Source organism: Lemur catta, chromosome 1 (genome assembly GCF_020740605.2).
Source record: "Lemur catta isolate mLemCat1 chromosome 1, mLemCat1.pri, whole genome shotgun sequence".
NCBI classification, from domain to species: Eukaryota; Metazoa; Chordata; class Mammalia; order Primates; family Lemuridae; genus Lemur; species Lemur catta.
Window position 1 is genome coordinate 93,281,883 of NC_059128.1, and position 18,914 is coordinate 93,300,796.

At 43.6% G+C, this 18,914-nt stretch overlaps 1 protein-coding gene across 1 annotated transcript in view; it reads left to right on the forward strand.

The window, feature by feature from the left end:
- Positions 1-18,914, forward strand: part of TLN2 (talin 2) — a 253,379-nt gene that overhangs the window by 126,213 nt on the left and 108,252 nt on the right. The window contains 7 exon segments of the mRNA XM_045540483.1: positions 3,862-4,029; positions 5,292-5,586; positions 8,342-8,508; positions 11,747-11,875; positions 13,444-13,557; positions 15,650-15,763; positions 17,712-17,846. Coding sequence (XP_045396439.1) covers positions 3,862-4,029; positions 5,292-5,586; positions 8,342-8,508; positions 11,747-11,875; positions 13,444-13,557; positions 15,650-15,763; positions 17,712-17,846 — 1,122 coding nt within the window.

Genomic DNA, 18,914 nt, shown 5'->3' on the forward strand with positions numbered 1-18,914 from the left:
CTCAGGCAGGGAGTATGTACTAGAAAACAAACCAAATCTTCCTTGAGCTGTTGAGAATAAGATTGAGGTGAATTATCTTGGGAGTGAGGTCTTTTTGTGTTAATTAAAAACAATTTTTTTAATGGAAAGACTCATTTCATTTACATAGCATTTATTTAACCCTCTGCTTGTTTGTCAACATGCTGGGAATTCTTTAAATACAAAAGTGGAGAATGTAGCTTCATGAACCACTTTGTTATCTACCACCCAACCTCTGCAATTATCAACTCCTGGCCTGTCTTGTTCTGTTTGGGGTCAGTTTTTAATAGCATCGTTCTTGAGTCCACATATAAGTGTGAAAACGCATATACTCACACACACACACACACACACACGCACACACACACACACACAGTGGAGCTTTCCTTTGTTTTCAGAGCTGGGTCTACTTTCTGTGTCTTATCCAAAACCACAAGTGTGGCAGAGAAGTCTTTTTTGTGACCCTTGTGTTCCAATACCAGGGACAGGTGCTATTTGTCCCCTGGTGAACAGCTGTCACCACTGCAGCTGGCTTGATGCATGGCCAGCATCACCACACCGTGGCTCAGATGAGACCTCCACTTCTCTGTCTCCCAGGGTGCACAGGCCTGCTGCTGGGGTGATTCAGGCCAAGAGGAACTTCTCATGTGCTCGTGGGCTGATGCCCTTTTATTCTTCCTCCTAAGTCTCTGATTTTGCAAGTCATAGGTCAATCTTCGTTAAAAGCTTGCAGTTCTAGCACAGGTTGCCTGGAAGATGCCCTTTTCCAAATAATGTGTCAAGTTCACTGTTTGGGAGTTCTGCAGAATTTCATTGGCTTCTTTAGAACCTTTTTTAAAATTTTTTTCCAAATTATTAATTTTTATCTTACATATAAATATGTAGTTAAACATTTAGTTAGAAAAAAATCACAAATTACAAACTTATAAGAACGAATATCACAAATATAACCAAATCCAGAAAAATAACATAATGGTTTTTATTTAACTACCTGACATCCCTAAATAGCTTTTTCCTCACATTTTTGGCTGCATCCTCTTTGGCCACCTCTTCATTTGACAATGATTTTTCCGTATTTGATAGAACAAAAACACCATTCAGCCTTCTGCTGATATTCAGGTTTCTTCATGGGTGGCAAATTTACAGGCCATTTTATCTATTATAGAAATAACAAACTTCATTGGCACAAGATGTGTCAGATACACTAAGACATGACCATATATGTTGTGAGACATGAAACCTGCATCTTCATCCATAGATACGTGTTTCTCTTTCAATCTCCGCATACCTGGGGCCATAGGACTCATCATATCCTGTGGTTTAATTAGACATCCAGTGCACAGACATCCATGTCATGGTGGAGGGTGAATCTCCGTCATGGGTGGTGTGAGTATTCCTGAAAGCCATTTATTTCTACACTGAGATGGCCAGTAATAATTTCACTATGAACAGAATTTACCTAAGACCACATAAATAGACCCCACTAAACCCAAGCTAATGGTGTCCCCATCCTTACTTCCCCTTCCATATCCCCAAACTGCCCTTGCACTGGCCTTTAGTTTTTGTATCAGAGCAGGTAATTTTTAGGCAGGTACCTACTTAGGAATTTAGTAAATACGAGATTCAGCTGCTATTTAACTAGGCTTGATTGTCTTGAAGTGGTCAGTCGACTTTCCTCAAAAATATTATTGCTTTCCCCAAAGTGTTAAGAAAGATTAAGGAGAAAGTCACAATTCTTTCTTAAGACATCTCATGTATTCTTGTATTTTTAAAAGATTTACCTTTTTATTAATGTTTACAGGTTATTTTCATTGGGTACAGATGCAAACTCTGCTTCCTAATGTTTGTTTCTATGCAGACATCCAGAGAAGCAGGGTCACGTTTAGGGTAATAGTGCTATGAAGTGTGTGTTACCTGCGAAAGGCCTGACTTGAATGTTCGCATTTGTGTGAGGTCTCTAGGTAAGGACCAGGGGAGCGAGGTGATCCTGCCCCCTCCTCCAGTGATGGGTGGCCCCTGACTTACTGACACTGGATTTCTTACTCCATTTTTCTGATTCTTGAGATCCTATCACAGAGCTTTTCTTGGGTTCTTAATGTACTGCATGTTCCCAGAGTTGACAAAGATTTATTTTACACAGGCTACATAATAGTGGTCTTGTTGAAAATTTTGACAAAGGCCTCGTCAGCAACCATAGCTGTAGTATCACATTCTTTTTCCAGCTATTTTTTTTGGACAAAATGACTAGGAGGAACAGGATTTCTTTAAACGATTCTAACAAAGCCCTTTAGAACAATTGTGATTCAACGTGACCACATCCTGGTCCCCATGTGAAAAGATGAATTCGTATCAAGTGAGGGAATACTGTGACCTACTTTGGCAAGTTATTTTTAAAAATCTTTTAAATAATTTGTGACATTCAAGCCGTGTTTTCACTGAGCATTGAGGTAGCTGTCTAAGAACTGTAACTGTGCCACATGGGGAGAAATTCCTATTAATACAAGTTGTGTAGCAGACAGGTGCCAATCAGATCCCAAAGGCATCTCCAACTTTGAGCACCACAGGCTTTAGTTTTTCTTTGGATATCCAGGAAACGTGACCTAAAAAAAAGACTGGACCAACCTATTCCTTTTTAAAATGAGCTTACTTGCTGGATTCATGGGTTTCTGGTCTGCCTAGATTACATATAGTCATTGTTCTGTGTAAAATTGTACAGGCTGAATATTCTTTCCAGTATATCTTCTCATAAAATACCTCATTGTAAAGACTCTGTGGGTGCCCTTTGCATTTAGAATCAAAAGTGCTTTTTATCATCTGATGAATTAATAAAGACTTCTGACCACATTTCCTCTGGGGGAAAAACCTTGACATGTTTGTTCAAAATAGAAACGGCTCGTATGTTTGGGAAGATATTTCCAAATCAAATAAACTGTTTTCAGTATTAAAAGCAAAGAAGTAAATGAAATGTAACAGTGGGTATTCTTCAGGTCAAACAGATGGGTGAGAAAGCTGGAAAGGCTGTATCAAAGGATTCTTCATTCTGCAGGCGGAATGCCTTTGCATGGAGTGGAAGCAGGAAGTGATCTTTAAAGGTTCCGAGCTCCTTGGATCTTCAGGCAGATCATCTTGTAGCTCGTTTATTTATGTAGGCTCCCTTTCCACTTTCCATAATAATTTAATTCTTATCCAGAAGGCTACAGAACACTGAGAATAACTCATGTTCAGAGCATTCCTTGGCTCCCGATCTGTGGATCTGTAGGTGTGGGTGCCAGCTATGTGTCTGTGTGTCCAACATTGCCCTCTGCAGGTAGAGATGTGGCTGAATTTCTGAGGATAACTTGGATCTCTCTGCAAAGTAGAAATCCAAAAGATAAATTTTGGAATTACAGTGGGGCATAATGTCTCATAGGCCATGAATTATCACCTTCCTAGAGCACGTGATGTTTGTGGCATCTGGATATATTTTCAGCCTTTCCTGATTCACCACGTCAACATGTTCAAAGAGATGTCATCAAGACTCCGTTTTGGATGAGTGTGCATCAGTGTGAATCAGTGGTTAAAATAAAAACCATTCCCTCAAATTAACCCATTTTAGATTTAAACCTATGCTGCTTAATGCATGTATTAGAGACTGAATTATGAGGACATAAGTCTCCTTCCTTAATTACCTCTGAAGATAAGCTGATTTTTCAAAATATAAGTGAAGAAAAGTCTACAGTGCTGAAGGAAAAAGATCAAATGGAATTTTAATAAAACGGTTAGGTGGATGCCACATTTAATCGTCAGGCTGTGAGGGCTGATTAGAAAAAGATAAATGAATAGTCTTTGATTCCCTTTCCGTAGGATGTCTTAATGAGTTTGGCCAAAGCTGTTGCCAATGCTGCTGCCATGTTGGTACTGAAGGCGAAGAATGTTGCCCAAGTGGCCGAAGACACCGTCCTACAGAACAGGGTGATCGCTGCTGCCACCCAGTGTGCCCTTTCCACTTCGCAGCTTGTGGCGTGTGCCAAGGTAAGCCAGCTGGCACCCCAGCCCTCCCTGCGCAGTGTCACATGCTCCTGTCTGCCTCCAGGCATTGGGCAGGAACAGGGGCAGAATTTGTTCAAATAGTCTGAGACTTAGAGCTTGTTTCAAGTGTCTTCTCTTAAGTGACATGATAGGATTTTAGCATAAGCTGTCTAATTCTGCTTTTATGGTATGTTCTTTGCTCAAGTTCTCAAGCAGTGGGTACTTTTTGCTAATCCACTTCTATATGCAAATTGCCGTCTTACCCTTTGGACCTCTCGATACATCTTATTTATACCTGCGCAGAGAGAGTTCTTGCATCGTGTGGTACATCATCATAAATGGGTGCAGAAATAATCCGCAGGGTTCATGGGAGCCCTTTCTATACTACAGCAGTGTCCAAGTGAGGATGTTAATTGTTGCCAGGGTGTACACATTCCACGTGTCATAGATCACCTCATATGATCTCCACAGCAATCCTGTAAATTAAGCTCGGCTATCTCTAGTTTACTGAGGGGGAACCTGAGACCCTTAGATGTTACAAGTAGCCTAAGGCCACAGAAGTAGTAAGTGGCAGAACTGGGGTTATAACTCGGGTCTGCTGGCCGCCAAATACCCTTTCCACTCCGTCACATGCATCTTCTCAGTGATGTGTCAGAAGATGGGAAATGTCCACTTCTGGCCTTGGTAACGTATCCTGCTGTGCAGAGGTGTGATCTGCCTCAGCCTGGCACTGACAGCCTACCGATGGATTTGCAGTGTCGATCAGAGGTATGCTCGGTGGTCTCCCTCCTGCTTTCCTCGTTGACCCCACCAGGGTCCACAAATAACTGACAGAATCTCCCTGTCCTTTAAAGGACCATGAGGCAGACATCCATGTGTCTCTAAAAAAAAAAAAAAAAAAAAGAAAGAAAGAAATAACAATTCTTTTAGGCGGTCCGCTTACCCTAACTCAGAGGACTTAAATTCCAAGGATCCTAAAAGGAAGGAGATACAATTGGTAAATATCAGAAATTTCTGTGAATGAAAGTAGGTCGGTGGTATGGATTGTCATGTAGGGCAAAGATACGGATTAGGGGGACATCCAAAATCACAAAATGAAGCAGAATAGTGAAGTGTGAGGAATCTCAGCAGTGGTTTAGTTGAATGCCTGGTCCTGTGAGTGAGGAACTGAGGCCCAGAGCAAGGAGGGACTTGTGGGGACTGCAGGGCCCACGGGGGACCCGGAGTCATCGCGGTGCCCAACACCCTCCCCTGTCTCGCTTCAGGTCGTGAGCCCCACCATCAGCTCCCCCGTGTGTCAGGAGCAGCTGATTGAAGCGGGGAAGCTGGTGGACCGCTCGGTGGAGAACTGCGTCCGTGCCTGCCAGGCGGCCACGGCCGACAGCGAGCTCCTCAAGCAGGTCAGCGCGGCGGCCAGCGTGGTCAGCCAGGCCCTGCACGACCTCCTGCAGCACGTGCGACAGTTTGCCAGCCGAGGCGAGCCCATCGGCCGCTACGACCAGGCCACCGACACCATCATGTGCGTCACCGAGAGCATCTTCAGCTCCATGGGCGATGCTGGTAAGGCGCTGGGCTGTGGGGGTGGGCTTCCCTGACGGTGACCATCACCATTAGGGAAGGTGACAGCTGCCTGCGTGACTGGCGAGGGCAGACTCTCGTCAGCCTTGGCTGAGGGTTCCTCACTGAGGCTCAGAAAAAGATATGAGACTCCAAATGTGCTCTTTCAAGCCACGCTTAAAGACTTCAACAAAGTTAACCAGGTTTTTATCATGATTTGGATTCAAGGTAAATCCCTTTTGTTCTGAGAACGCACATGTTGGATATGGTATGGTTAAGTTGGAGCAGCCACAGAAGGAAACAGGAACAAGGCTTGGGATGAAGTTTATTACACTTCCAGGTCCCCTGGAGGGGGGGTTATGACATGCTGCACAAGGTCATGGGGGGACCACGAGGGTGGTCAGGAAGCAGAAGACAGGAACCAGGGGGGGAGGGCCCAGACCACAACCTTTATTGGAATGTTCTCAGGAAATGCAAGGCAGGGCAGAGGAAACAGTTTGGGATTGGCTAGTTTACGTAATTTTGCAGGCTCTAAGTTATAGAGGGTGGTGGCTAGTTGCCTGGTACCTGTGCCTGTGATGATCGAGGCAGAGCAATATTGCCTCCTGTGTCTCTGGACAGGTAGAGGAGGTGGGGCTCTGGATCCATTAGTTCGCATATTGGAGGCATTTGCCCAGCAGAGCCCTTTGCCGTCTCTAAGAATCTCTCCCCAGCAGAAAGGTGTTTAGATGTCAAAACATTATACATGATATACAGCAAATTTAAAAATAAATACCTTTTCAATCCATTGAAAAGTAAGTCTCCCCAGACCAAATCCACCACTGTCTCATCAAAATTAGCCATTTATGTTTTATCTGTCCAGAATTCTCTGATCTGCCTATAGTCATGTGGGGGGGGGGGGTGAGAGAGACCCTCTTTTTAACATATATTAATGGAATTGTATTATATATACTGTTTTTATAACCTTAGAGTTATAAAAAATTCTCTTAGAGACTTTTTTCATGTCCCCCAAATATTAATCTTTTTAACAACAGCATAGTATTCTATTTTTTCGAAATATCATAATTTAACTGGTTATCTTTTAATGGACATTTAGGTGATTTCCAAGTTTCTCTGTTTTGCTTTTATAAAAGTTATAAGACAGTAGGCTTTCTCATAAAAATAGTTTACTTTGTAGGAGCACCTATGTAGGGTAAATTCCTATCGGTGGAATTTCTGGGCCAATAGATATGTACATTTTTTATTTTAAATGTGTCTATGACAGTTCTCTCCAGAAAGGACCCACAATTTGCACCCCTCCTGATAGTTTGGAAGAGGTCTGTTTTCCTAGGTCCTCACCAGCATAAAATGATACCTTATAACAAGTTTTCTTTTTTAGAAAATTATCGTGTGCTCTTTTATATCCTTCTTAAATGATTAGATAAGAATGCTATACACATTTGGGGTTTTTTCATTTATTTTGCTTTTTTAATCATCCTTTTATTTTGTAATACTTTTACATATACCAAAAAGTGACTGAGGTAAGACAGTAACTTTCCCAGTTTCCCCCATTCCTGACACCTTCCCCGAAGCATAGTTTTTGTCAAAACTGGGAAATTATTAATAGCAGTGGTACCTTGCTGCTAACTAAACTACAGACATTATTCGATTTCATCCGTTTTTCCCCTGATGTCTTTTTACTGCCCCAGGATCCAGTCCAGAATACCACACTGAATTTAGCACATTTTTATTTCTATAAAAGCTTTTTTCTTCCCCCCTTAGTGTTACAGTGCTTCAGCATTCTTAAATGACCTTTGGGAGAGGAAGAAATCCCTTGTATTTGAGTTGTTTTCTTTTTCACGTTGATTATTCCTCCAAAGGGAAGTTGAAATAGATTTCAGTAAAATCACAGGCACAGTAAGACCAAAAAAATAATAATACAAGATGAAAACCAGTGCTGGGAAGAAAAGGATGAGCAAAGAGAATCGGCAGGGAACACTCTGGGCTGAGACACATCTTAGCATTTGCGCGTGACGCTGGGGTCTGTGCTCCCTGTTAATGAGGGCCACGTGGCACAAGTGTAATGGATTGTGTGATACCATTCATGTGGTGTTAAGTAGCATGCAAATTAATCCAAAATTTAAGAGTAATTTTATTCTGTGCCATTCTTCAAAGCAGCAATCCCCAACCTTTTTGGCACCAGGGACCGGTTTCATGGAAGACAATTTTTCCACGGGACAGGGGTCGAGGGGTGGGGGCTGCAGGGGCTGGAGGTGGAGCTCAGGCAGTGATGCAAGCAGCCCGTTCCTAAGATTCATGGCAGACAGTTTTTCCACTGATGGGGGATGGCGGAGGCAGAGCTCAGCCACTGATGTGCGGCCCAGTTCCTAAAGAATTTATTATAGAGGCTTTTTTGTAAGCAGTACTGAAAGTGAAATAAACAATGTTTTCTAAATAAGAATTTACTAAAGGTAAATCCACATAATTTTATTCCCTGCCTTCTCCTTATAAAGTGCTTCTCTTTGGCTACCTGTGTCACATTTTTCCTTCACAGTTAACAGTTGAAGTTGGATGTGTTTGGGGCAGACTGTTCCTGGCAGCCACAGAAAGTGTTTTCGGTTCAGGTTCCAATTTGGGTGCACTGCTTGGGAGTAGACCGTGGAGGTTTAGTCTTCTCCACCCAGCTTGCCAGAGGAGTAGTGACAAGACTGTACTGGCTCCTAAGGTTTCATTGTTCTTTGGAAAGCAAGCAGACCGCATCCTCTGTCCTATCCTCTAGGTGAAATGGTGCGGCAAGCCCGGGTCCTGGCCCAGGCCACGTCGGACCTCGTCAATGCCATGAGGTCAGATGCAGAAGCTGAAATCGACATGGAGAACTCAAAGAAGCTCCTGGCTGCAGCGAAACTCTTGGCCGACTCTACTGCTCGCATGGTGGAAGCTGCAAAGGTATTACTCTGGATTTGTGTGTTTGAGAAGTGACTAATAAGTGTTAGGATTTGGAAATTACCTTCAAGATAGAGGATGGTCAGCCGCGTGTGCATTTTTGTTTGTTTAAAACCTACGTGGCTTGTAACATCCAACCTTGTGGCAAAAGAGGTGGTTGGACATCCGAATGAAACCCTTTTGGGGGATGGTGCGGACTCAGCCATAGCAGCAGAGCACCTTGCTTACTTTTCCCATTGGGTCCTCACTGTTGACTACTTTGAAAGGGGTGATTAATTTAAACTTGAGATTTTCAACAGTGAATTCACGTACACCTGTTTTCTTCCTGCAGCCTTAATGTTTTTTGCCCCACATTTGTCTTCTCCTCCAAGCTCCGATCAAGATTTTGCATAGCAGAATGTCTCCTGCTTCACTGTTCTTCAAATTCCACTAGCAATTTTAGATGTTATCAAAGCATGAAGAGCTAAGAGTTAGCTTTGTGCTTCTTGATAGTTATGCTACAATATTTCTGCAAGACAGTGATTCTTAATCAGGGTCTGTTTCAGAGCCCACAGTGAAACAGTATTAAAATGCACTTGCCTCAGTTTCATCTTCAAAGATCCTCATGTACAAAATCACAGGTGGGACCAAGTAGGGGCATGTATTTAACTTCCAGAGGATATTCTGGTGCATACCTCTAGAAGAGAACTGTTTTAAATGGTAAGGCTGGATTCTTCTATGTTTTTGTTATGCATCAAGCATACATTTCTTGTGGAATTAACAGAAAATGTAGATAAGTATTAAAAAAAAAAAAGAAAAAAATCGCCTTCAATTCCTGCCCCCAAGATAACATTTCTACGCGTGTAAGATTCATTAACTGTCTCTGCGTCTTATCCTATCTCCCTGGCCTTCAGCAGAGCAGTAGTGTATCTCAATCGGATGTGTCAATTGCTTCACTTAAATTGTATCGAGACCCGCTGTGAACCACGCACAGGACCTTCCCCATTTGCACTTGCCGTCATGTCCCCTGAGGGGACTGTGAATTCCTAGAGATCACTTGTGGGCAGGGGTGAAGGAGAGCCCCAAGGAGGGAGCAGGGTCTGAACTTCTTCCCTCTGTCTCCTGACCCTTGTTTCAGCCAAGAGCCAAGCTCTGCTTTTATCTACCACCTTTTGGCAAAAAATGTACTTTAGAGTTTTGTATAGTAGGTGATTTTTATTTTAAGTTTTTACTAGTTTTGCCTTCCCTTCTAAGTCTACACATGGCTATTTCAAGCAAATCCTCATGTTTACACACACACACACACACACAGAAATTAATTGCTAGACTAGAAAGAACCATAGGGAAAATCTAGTCAATGCCTTATTCTACAAATGAAAAAAAATTAAAACTCAAAAAGATGAAGCCTAATATCACATAACCAGGGCTGAGCCAGACCAGTGCACATTTTTTCCTCAGCAGGCTAATTCACTGACTTCACCAGTGACCAAAAACTTGTTTCTTCTGTGTATTTGTGTGGGTTTTGGTTGTTTATATTACACTGGACAATGTTAAGTGTTTCTGTATATTCTTTTAACTTTTGGTTGTCATTTTGTCTTGATAGCAATATTTTGACTTAACTGAATTTTGTCGAAAGCTAAAGAATGCCTGATGGTTGGACTTCCAAATAATGTATTTAATGGGCAAATATACATATATTTCATAATTAATGACTAAGATCTCAGGCTAAGATTAGTACCCCGTATCTGATACACATTCCTCATAAAAAAGACATTGCTGAGCCAGGATCCAAAGCACACCCGTCAGTGTGAAATGCAGAAGTGCTGGTTTCCAGCTGCTCAAAGGATCAACTGTAAAATCAAGGCTGATGTGCCACTTGAGGCATCGATAAAGGAGTGACTTAAAAAATACCCGATGAGCAGGAAAAATAAAACGATTTTCATAAACTTGCAGAAGAACGCAGGAGTATCCCAAATAATCCTTTTACACATGACACATAGAAATGAAATTTCTTAATTGCTAGAAACACAAAAGTCTAGAAGAATGGTTGAAGTTTGAAAAAACGGGAGATTCTATTCCAGAGGATTGCTAAAGCAATTCTGCTGCAGATGTTAAAACCATTGCCTCCAGTATGCATTGCTCTCGCTTTTATAAATAGTTAAATAGGTTCTTGTAAATTGGTAAATTTGGCAAATTGACTGTTTGGAAAATCTAGACATTCAGAAAATTGATTTTTGATAAATTGGCATGCTGTTCTCCCTGCCTCAAGAGCAAATAATATTGCCCTGAAGTGTTGATAGGAAGAAACTCGTTGATCTTATATATACCATCAAGCACATGTTACAGAACATCCAGATCTTGATTGCTGGTTTGATGTTGGTGGGAGAGGAAGGTAATGTAGGGAGAGGATACAATTTCAAGTCTGTGTTGCACTATTGTGATACAAAATTGTATCCTCTCCCTGCATTACCTTCAGTCTTTCCCTAACTTGGAATCCTACCCTTGTAAATAAAATCCACTTGGATTCCTAAGACATGTTCAACTAAAGCAACATCGTAAAAAGGGCAGTAGAGCTGGACAAGGAAAGTGTGGTGACGGGCCGTGCATGGCGCCTTCCTCTTTTCCTGCCAGCTTAGGGCATCGGGTTTCTCTCATTAATTCAGTACAGTTGGATGCCAGCTCTATTTCGCTGTACTTTACAACTCAAGCTCTCTAGGAACGCGATTTCTAACATGGCTTTCTTTAACAACATTTTCTTACGGTCCTTTTGAATGTCACTCGCCTCCATGCCCCCATGCATTTATGCTGGAGGAGCAGTAGCCCTACACATTTACCAGGACCACAGGGCGGAAGAGTGTTTCAGCAACGACATAAAGACATGTATCATTACTGTGTCTGTGCCAATGAAAATAAAATTATCCCTGAGAAAGATGGGGAGAAGGGGAGATGGGAGATTTATCTTCATATCTTTTAAACCATGGGTTTCTGACCACAAGTTAATTTGTATGGACAACCAAGGCTGTGATCTCAAGTGTTTAATTATTACCTTGGATTTCTTACTGTTTAGCCATGCAATTTTGAAGCATCCCTTGGTAGATGTTTTTTACTGCAAGAGGAAACATCTTCATCATAAAGATATTGCCTGTGGCATTTGGCTGTCATTCCAAATTCTTTCTATTACTAGGAAAAAGTAATTTTGAAGGCATGAATTCAGCAACTGTGCCCCCTGGACCACTTGAAATCTTTATTTTCACCTTTGCAGGGTGCTGCAGCCAACCCGGAGAATGAGGACCAGCAACAAAGGCTGAGAGAAGCTGCAGAAGGTCTCCGGGTAGCAACCAATGCCGCTGCCCAGAATGCTATTAAGAAAAAAATTGTCAACAGACTGGAGGTCAGGAAAGAGGCTGGCTTTCTGAGTTGCCTATTTTAGATTGCAAAGAATTATTTGAAAACATAGTTGAATTAACAAGGCAATGCCCATATAAAGAAAGCTAAATAAGGGTTGACGACATCGTTCAATAGTTTAGGAACTATAAAGGCATTGACAGAATTGGAAAAATTGTTTTGGTAAGCTAAAATTCTTTCTGAGTGTAACATTCAGGAATAGAATGCAGACCTTTTTCAGGAAGAACACAGGATTTTGTTTTTTTTCTGGCATTAAAGGATATACACATTCAAGGAAGGACCTTGTGCTAAAAATGTTTATATTTTGTTGGAGGCAATGACTTTTTCAAGGCTTCCCATGGGAGATATGGACTTTAGAACTGTGGGCCAACCCCCGGGCCACAGACCAGTGCTGGTCCATGGCCTGTTAGGAACCGGGACACACAACAGGAGGTGAGAGCAGCAAGGGAGCGAAGCATCACCTGCGTTTACAGGCACTCCCCATCACTGGCATCCCCGCATAAGCTCCACCTTCTGTCAGATCAGTGGAGGCATTAGATTCTCATAGGAGCACGAACCCTACTGTAAACTGCGCACGTGAGGGATCTAGGTTGCTCGCTCCTTATGAGAATCCAATGCCTGATGATCTGAGGTGGAGCTGAGGCAGTGATGCTAGCACTGGGGAGCGGCTGCAAACATGGATCATCATTAGCAGAGAGGTTTGATTGCACAATAAATGTAATGTGCTTGAATCTTCCTGAAACCATCCCCCATGCCCCTGATCCATGAAAAAATTGCCTTCCATGAGACCGGTCTGTGGTGCCAAAAATGTTGGGGACCGCTGCTTTCGGAGTCTAGAGATGGAGATCAGGCTTGAGTAGTGAGGTTTGAAAAGGAATAAGAAGAAACATTTTGCCATTTTTTGGGAATATTTCTTCTGAACAAAAGTTGCATATAGTAAGAGAGGCACAAACTAAGAAAAAATATTTCTCTCATGAATGTACACAGGCGAGCCTATACTAAAATTGGGGGCATTGGAAGCCAAGAACCTGCCTGTGTAATGAGGACTCCCTCCCTATACAACCTGCTGCATTCTGGAAGGAAATCAGTTTAGGAGGATATGAGAGAGGAAACGGGATTAAGGGCCCTGGAGGGAAAATCTCCGCATTTCTGCATCCAGGCTTACCGGTGTCTTGAGAGGAAAGTCGTGGACATCAGCGTTTGTGCTTGACACGGAGCAGCCTGTGCTGCTCGTGGGAGATCTTTGTTCCTAAAGTGGTGCGGCTTCTCAGTGCCATCACATCTTGGAATTGTCCCTGGTCTTTTGAGAAAGACAAACGGACATCAGGACTTGAGCTTTCCAGTGTGCCTGTCTTTATCAGTTGTCCCAGGGAATGTCAACCCAAGGAAGATAAGGGTGTTACAAGGTTAGGCTTAAGGTTTTTAAAATAAGGCAGGGTCTGCTCTTGGAGCTCCTTCAGAGCAGCAAACCTGTGCCCAACCCTTTGGTGGACGTGACACGCAGAAGGTGCCCGTGTGTCTGTCCTGCTCACCTTGTCTCTCTCTCCTCGGCAGGTCGCAGCCAAGCAGGCCGCAGCGGCGGCCACACAGACCATTGCCGCCTCCCAGAATGCGGCCATTTCCAACAAGAACCCCGCGGCCCAGCAGCAGCTGGTCCAGAGCTGCAAGGTGAGGTTCAGGCGCACAGAGAGCTGGGTCTGCTCTGGCGACCCTGATAGCATTAGAGCGCCCGGTGCCCTGGTAATTCAGTTAACACAGATTATCCAGGCCCCTAATCCAGTTTGCTCTGGCTCCCGTGTTCCAGGTGTACATACGTCTGGTTTCTGTCTGTCAAGTGGATGGCCTGGGTTTGGAAGGAGAGTATGGTTTTCTTCCTAGCATTGTCTTTGTCCCCATTCATTTCTTTTTGAGAGACAAAGAGGATCAATGACGAGGCCACTTTAGGGCCCTGAAACAGCAATGAGGCGTTGAATTTCTGCAATGCCTCTCTTTGACAGGCGGGCCTTGGCGTTCGGTCTTCGCTCACTGTAGCAGCCGTGATTTCCTGCTTTCTACCACCCCACCTTGAGGATTTATTTCTACCTGTCTGGCCTCTGTGACTTGGTGCTTTGGTGCTTTCTATTGTTGCCTGTTTGGCTCTGTTCTTCCCACACCTGGGCCTTGATGCTAAGTTGAGGCCGGCTTCCCACCGAGGGCACAGTGAACCCCTCTTTGTCTTCCCAGAGAGCTGATTCTCTCAGGATACCTTCACATGGTACCAGACACAAAGTCCGATTGCAGAGCCATCGCCCACATGTGGGCATCGTGTCTGACTGGGGTGTCCTGAAGTACCCCAGCCAGCAGTGGGAGCTGGGTGTGAGAGGCATGTTTGCCTGGACTGGGGTTATGAGAGCTAACTGCTTTCTCTCCTTCAAATCTCCTCTGTAGAATAATGATTGACATGTGAAGGGGGGTTGGTCACTGCTTCTACTTCAGAAATGGGTTTACTTCTGAGGGGGAACCGCCTGGGGCCTTCTCTTCCCAATCCTGGGTTCTCCGAGGCCAGCCCTGCTGTTGAGGACTGACGTGCTCTAGTGGGAAAGGCCTCAGGGATGCAGTAGGGTCCTGGATGGATGGAGAAAGGGGTCTTGCTGAGAGTGAGGCCCCTGCTCTGGGGGAGTCTGTTTCCTGTTGGGGCCTCAGCTCAGCTGCCAGCAGTCGGGGAGGCTTAGCCTTTCTCCTTCTCATGGAGCACATGGTACTCATATCTAGGAAAATGCCACAAGATGAGCCCTCTCTCCTCTCTTTTGCAAAGAGATGGAAGATAATAGGTCTTTGAATGTCACTGCCAGGAAATGAGAGGGTCACTATTTATCAGGTTGAGGTGGAGAGAGGAAAGTGGGCAAAATTACTGGAATCAGCAGCCCTGAAGGGGTTCTGGGGAAAATTCCATGGTAATATTTTTTTTTTTTTTAACCCTTGCTGGAGCAAGTTCCAAAAAAAAAAAAAAAAAAAGTGTCACCAGGCCAGCATGCACCAGGCACCTTTATCAGCAATGGTGATGTGGTGCCGTAACCTCTGAGAGCTTGGTTATTCGGAGGGCTGTGGGCACAGAGGGAAATGCAGGTGGAACACAGAAAAGGCAGAAGGCTTGTCTGCTCAGGCACCAAAGGAGATGGCTGCTGTACAGCAGCCTGGCTGGCAGAACGCTGCTCCTCCGTCCTTTACCCTGGCTGTAGGTTTTTCCAGTTTGCATAATGAGAAGTTCTACTTTAGAGAAAGAGGGGCTGTGAGTGACAACAGGAAAGCCCATGCACAGAATGCACACCTGCAAAGTAAGGGGCCAAAGCACTCAAATATGCTGGGAGCTGAATATTTCTCTCATTGTCTTCTGATCATGGGACCGTGTGACTTCGTTTTATCCACCTGTGAATTGTGTAGATTATTTGATTCTGAGTGTGCAATGCCAGTGAGCCATGATGGTGTGCGTTGTAACTAGGGAAATCACTTTAAGGCCTCATATAGAGAACCGTCTTTGGTGGAACGTGTTGAGACCTTCGGGACCCAGGGGTAGGGTGGATGTGGAGGAGAATACCCAGAGAATGGGCTCAGTGTTGGGGAGGACCGGGGCGGGGGGGGGCACTAAGTGTGCTGTGTCAGTCCAAGGCCTGGGAGTGGGTATAGCACATCCAAAAAGTGTATCACCTGCATCACTTTCTAACCTCTTTTGACAATTCCACCATTCTAGCTGTGTTTATTTGCATTTCCATGTGTTCTGTAGGCAGTGGCCGACCACATCCCTCAGCTGGTGCAGGGGGTGAGGGGGAGCCAAGCTCAAGCGGAAGACCTCAGTGCCCAGCTGGCCCTCATCGTCTCCAGCCAGAACTTCCTCCAGGTAACGCAGAAGCAGTCACCTAGGGCTTACTCAGAGCCCACACCTGGGCAGGGCTACCCTTTCAGGAGAGGAACTAACAAATTCCCCGGCCTCAGCTAAGTCTTCGTAGTAAGCAGGATTACTCCTGTATACATTGCCAGTTTCAGGAGAACTTGGCAAAACAAAATGCTAATATGCAGGGAAATTGCCCCAGGGAGATGGCACGGGATCCACTTTTCTCAGAATTATCATATTTATTTCTCTCCTAAGAGAGAGAACATGTAATAAGTTGCACGTCCTGTCCTAGGACCAGGTATTGCTTTAGGTTTCCTAGTTTGCAGAGAGCCTAATGCTATTATTCATGGACTGGGAAAAGGGAAGTGGTAAGCGCATCTTCTCCAAAGATGTGATCATTCTTTGTGGCAATTGTACCCTTAGCATTGTTAGTCTTTGTAGGGGTGGAGGGCAGATTGATTTTAAGGCAAATTAAATCCATGAGAATATTAAGTTGTGGGAAAACTCCCTTTGACCTGCTGCTTATATTCAAATCTCTCTACTTTGTCAGCACTGTTTCTCTACTTGTATTTCATGTGCAGTTGATACGATTAGGCAGTTCAATTCCTCATCCTTTTCTAGTTCAGCTGATAGTTGCAGGATGCAGTGATACATCTATCTGGATTATTTTCAAGTGCTGTAATTCTAACATGCAAAGATAAAGCATGAGAACTTTGATGTGTTTCCTTATATTTTAACTACACACATATACACACACACAGAGATATGTGTGTGTATACGTATATATTCTGGTAAATGGGGATTCATTATATATAGGCCCTTTGTGTTTTTCTTATACCATTATGAGCACTTGTGATTTGGAATAAGTCTATCATATGGCCCTGCTCTGTGTTTAACTATTCTCCCATTATTAGACATAAAAGTTTTTAATTTTTCTGCCATCATAAATAACCTATGATTGATAAAAATCTTTGCTCAGATCTTTATTCCCTTCTTGAATTACTTCCTCAGGATGAATTCCTAGAAACAGGATCTCAAGCAGCTTATTTTTATCTTCAGGACATTGAGAATTATGACTTGGACAAGATTTTTCTCTTTGCATTGGGGTGGGTAGGAGCACAGAGCATGGTTATATGGCGTCACGGCAGAGCAGTGTGGATGAATTCCTGGTTCCACTATGGCCCTGCCCTTGTTTTCCCTTTTGTTTTGTTCTTTTGACTTTGCTACCGTAGACACTCAGATCTTTACAAGAAAGAGGCAAGGTTAAAAATAAATAGAAATGGAACTGACAAATCAAAAAGTTTGTACATTTTAAACTTTCTTCATACACATTATAAAATTGTGCTTCCAAAAGGTTGAGCAAATCTAAATTTATAGCTAGTAGTATATGGAGCATACTTTTTTCATCTTTTATGAGATAGGGAATCAAGCATTTAAAAAAACATACATATTTTTGCCAGTTTGCTCTATAAAACTCCTTTTGATTTTGCATTTAGTATACATGCACACACACATCAATGCATGGTAAAATTATTTCTGTGAGATGTGAGGTCATTTTGTTTTATTTGTCTGCCTTCATTCAAGTAGTCTATTGGGTATATTTGAAACTCAGAATAAAGAGCTATTCCAAGAAGCACAAAGACCTATTTAACAAGGAATTCTTTGAAATCTGTTTTACATGAGAATCTTAAGCCACTCTCCTAATTTTGCTTCCCCCGCCAATGAAACATTTTTTTTAACATTCCTAGAATGTATTACCCTAGAGTATCTGATTTGGGGTGGCAGTTGTGTGTTGGGGCTGGGGGTGGGGGTGGGGGGCTGGTTTAATATTTCCTTTTTTTTTTTTAAGGGCAAAATAAGTTCTGGCTGATAGGAAGGCGTAGCTATTGAATCTCTCCTCTCTGCCTCTTGCTGCCCAGGAGCTGTCTCTTACTTCCTGTTCATCTCTCTGCAGCCTGGAAGCAAGATGGTGTCCTCTGCCAAAGCTGCAGTGCCCACCGTGAGTGACCAGGCCGCAGCCATGCAGCTGAGCCAGTGCGCCAAGAACCTGGCTACCAGCTTGGCGGAGCTGCGCACGGCCTCACAGAAGGCAAGTGTAGAGCCTTGTCACAGCAGGTAGCTCGTTAGGAATGGAGCTTTTCATTCCCTGCTGCTCCTGTGGCTTGGGTGATGCCCAGGGCCCACACACTGCTGGACTTGTTTCTTGGCAGAGTTGTCTGTTCTGTTCCGTTTGCAGGATCGTTAAGGATGCTCCTGTGGATTGGCTTTTACTGTGTTTAGCCACTGTCTCCCGGACTTAGTCATTACCTTCTGGTTCCAGATGACTTTTGTTGAACTATTTCAAGTTGCATGCTTCCTCCTCCTCCTCTTCATCCCCTGCTTCCTCCCCACCAATATCCTAGGACAAGCAATGGTCCATTTTTCACAGTCTTAAAGGAGATTGGTGGTCAACAGTGTCTTGGTGCCAGGTAGATTATGGGCTAAAATAAGGGATCTTATCTTCTAGGTATCATCTTGTAAACTTAATAACAAATAATTTAGGCAGAAAATCTACTTGGGGGAGGGGGGTCATCTATATTGTCTTTTTTTCCCCTGAAAAGTTTTCACATCTTGCATGGAAACATTCACCTTCACAAGGTCCTCAAGAGAACAGAATTGGGGACTAAATGAATTTCTGTCTCTGGAACTCATTAATTACCAAAAGGCCTCATTACTACTCTGTTTGATATGGTATTAGCATGAGGTTCTTGCATGAATTCGTTTTTCCTCATTGTAACAATCCCTTTATAGAAACAAGCAGACTCATAAATCGGTAAGGGAAGAAGGTAGAAGCTGACTTGAATTGTTAATATGAGCAGCACACTACATTGCCAAAGAAGAATATCCAGAGCTTCAGACTATAACCAATAAAAAAGTATTTTGAGCCGTGTTTCTCAAAGAGAGGTCCTGGGACTGTCTGCCCTGGAATCACCTGGAGGTGCCTGTTAGAACAGAGGTCCCTAGAGCTTCCCTCTGAACAACCAGACAGAATCTCTGTTCATGGGGCCCAGACATCTGCATTTTAACAAGTTTTCTTGGTGAGGCTGAGACACACACGTGTCAAACAGCTGCTCTGGAGCAGTGATCCCCAAAGTGGGACTTCGGTAAGACTGTCCAC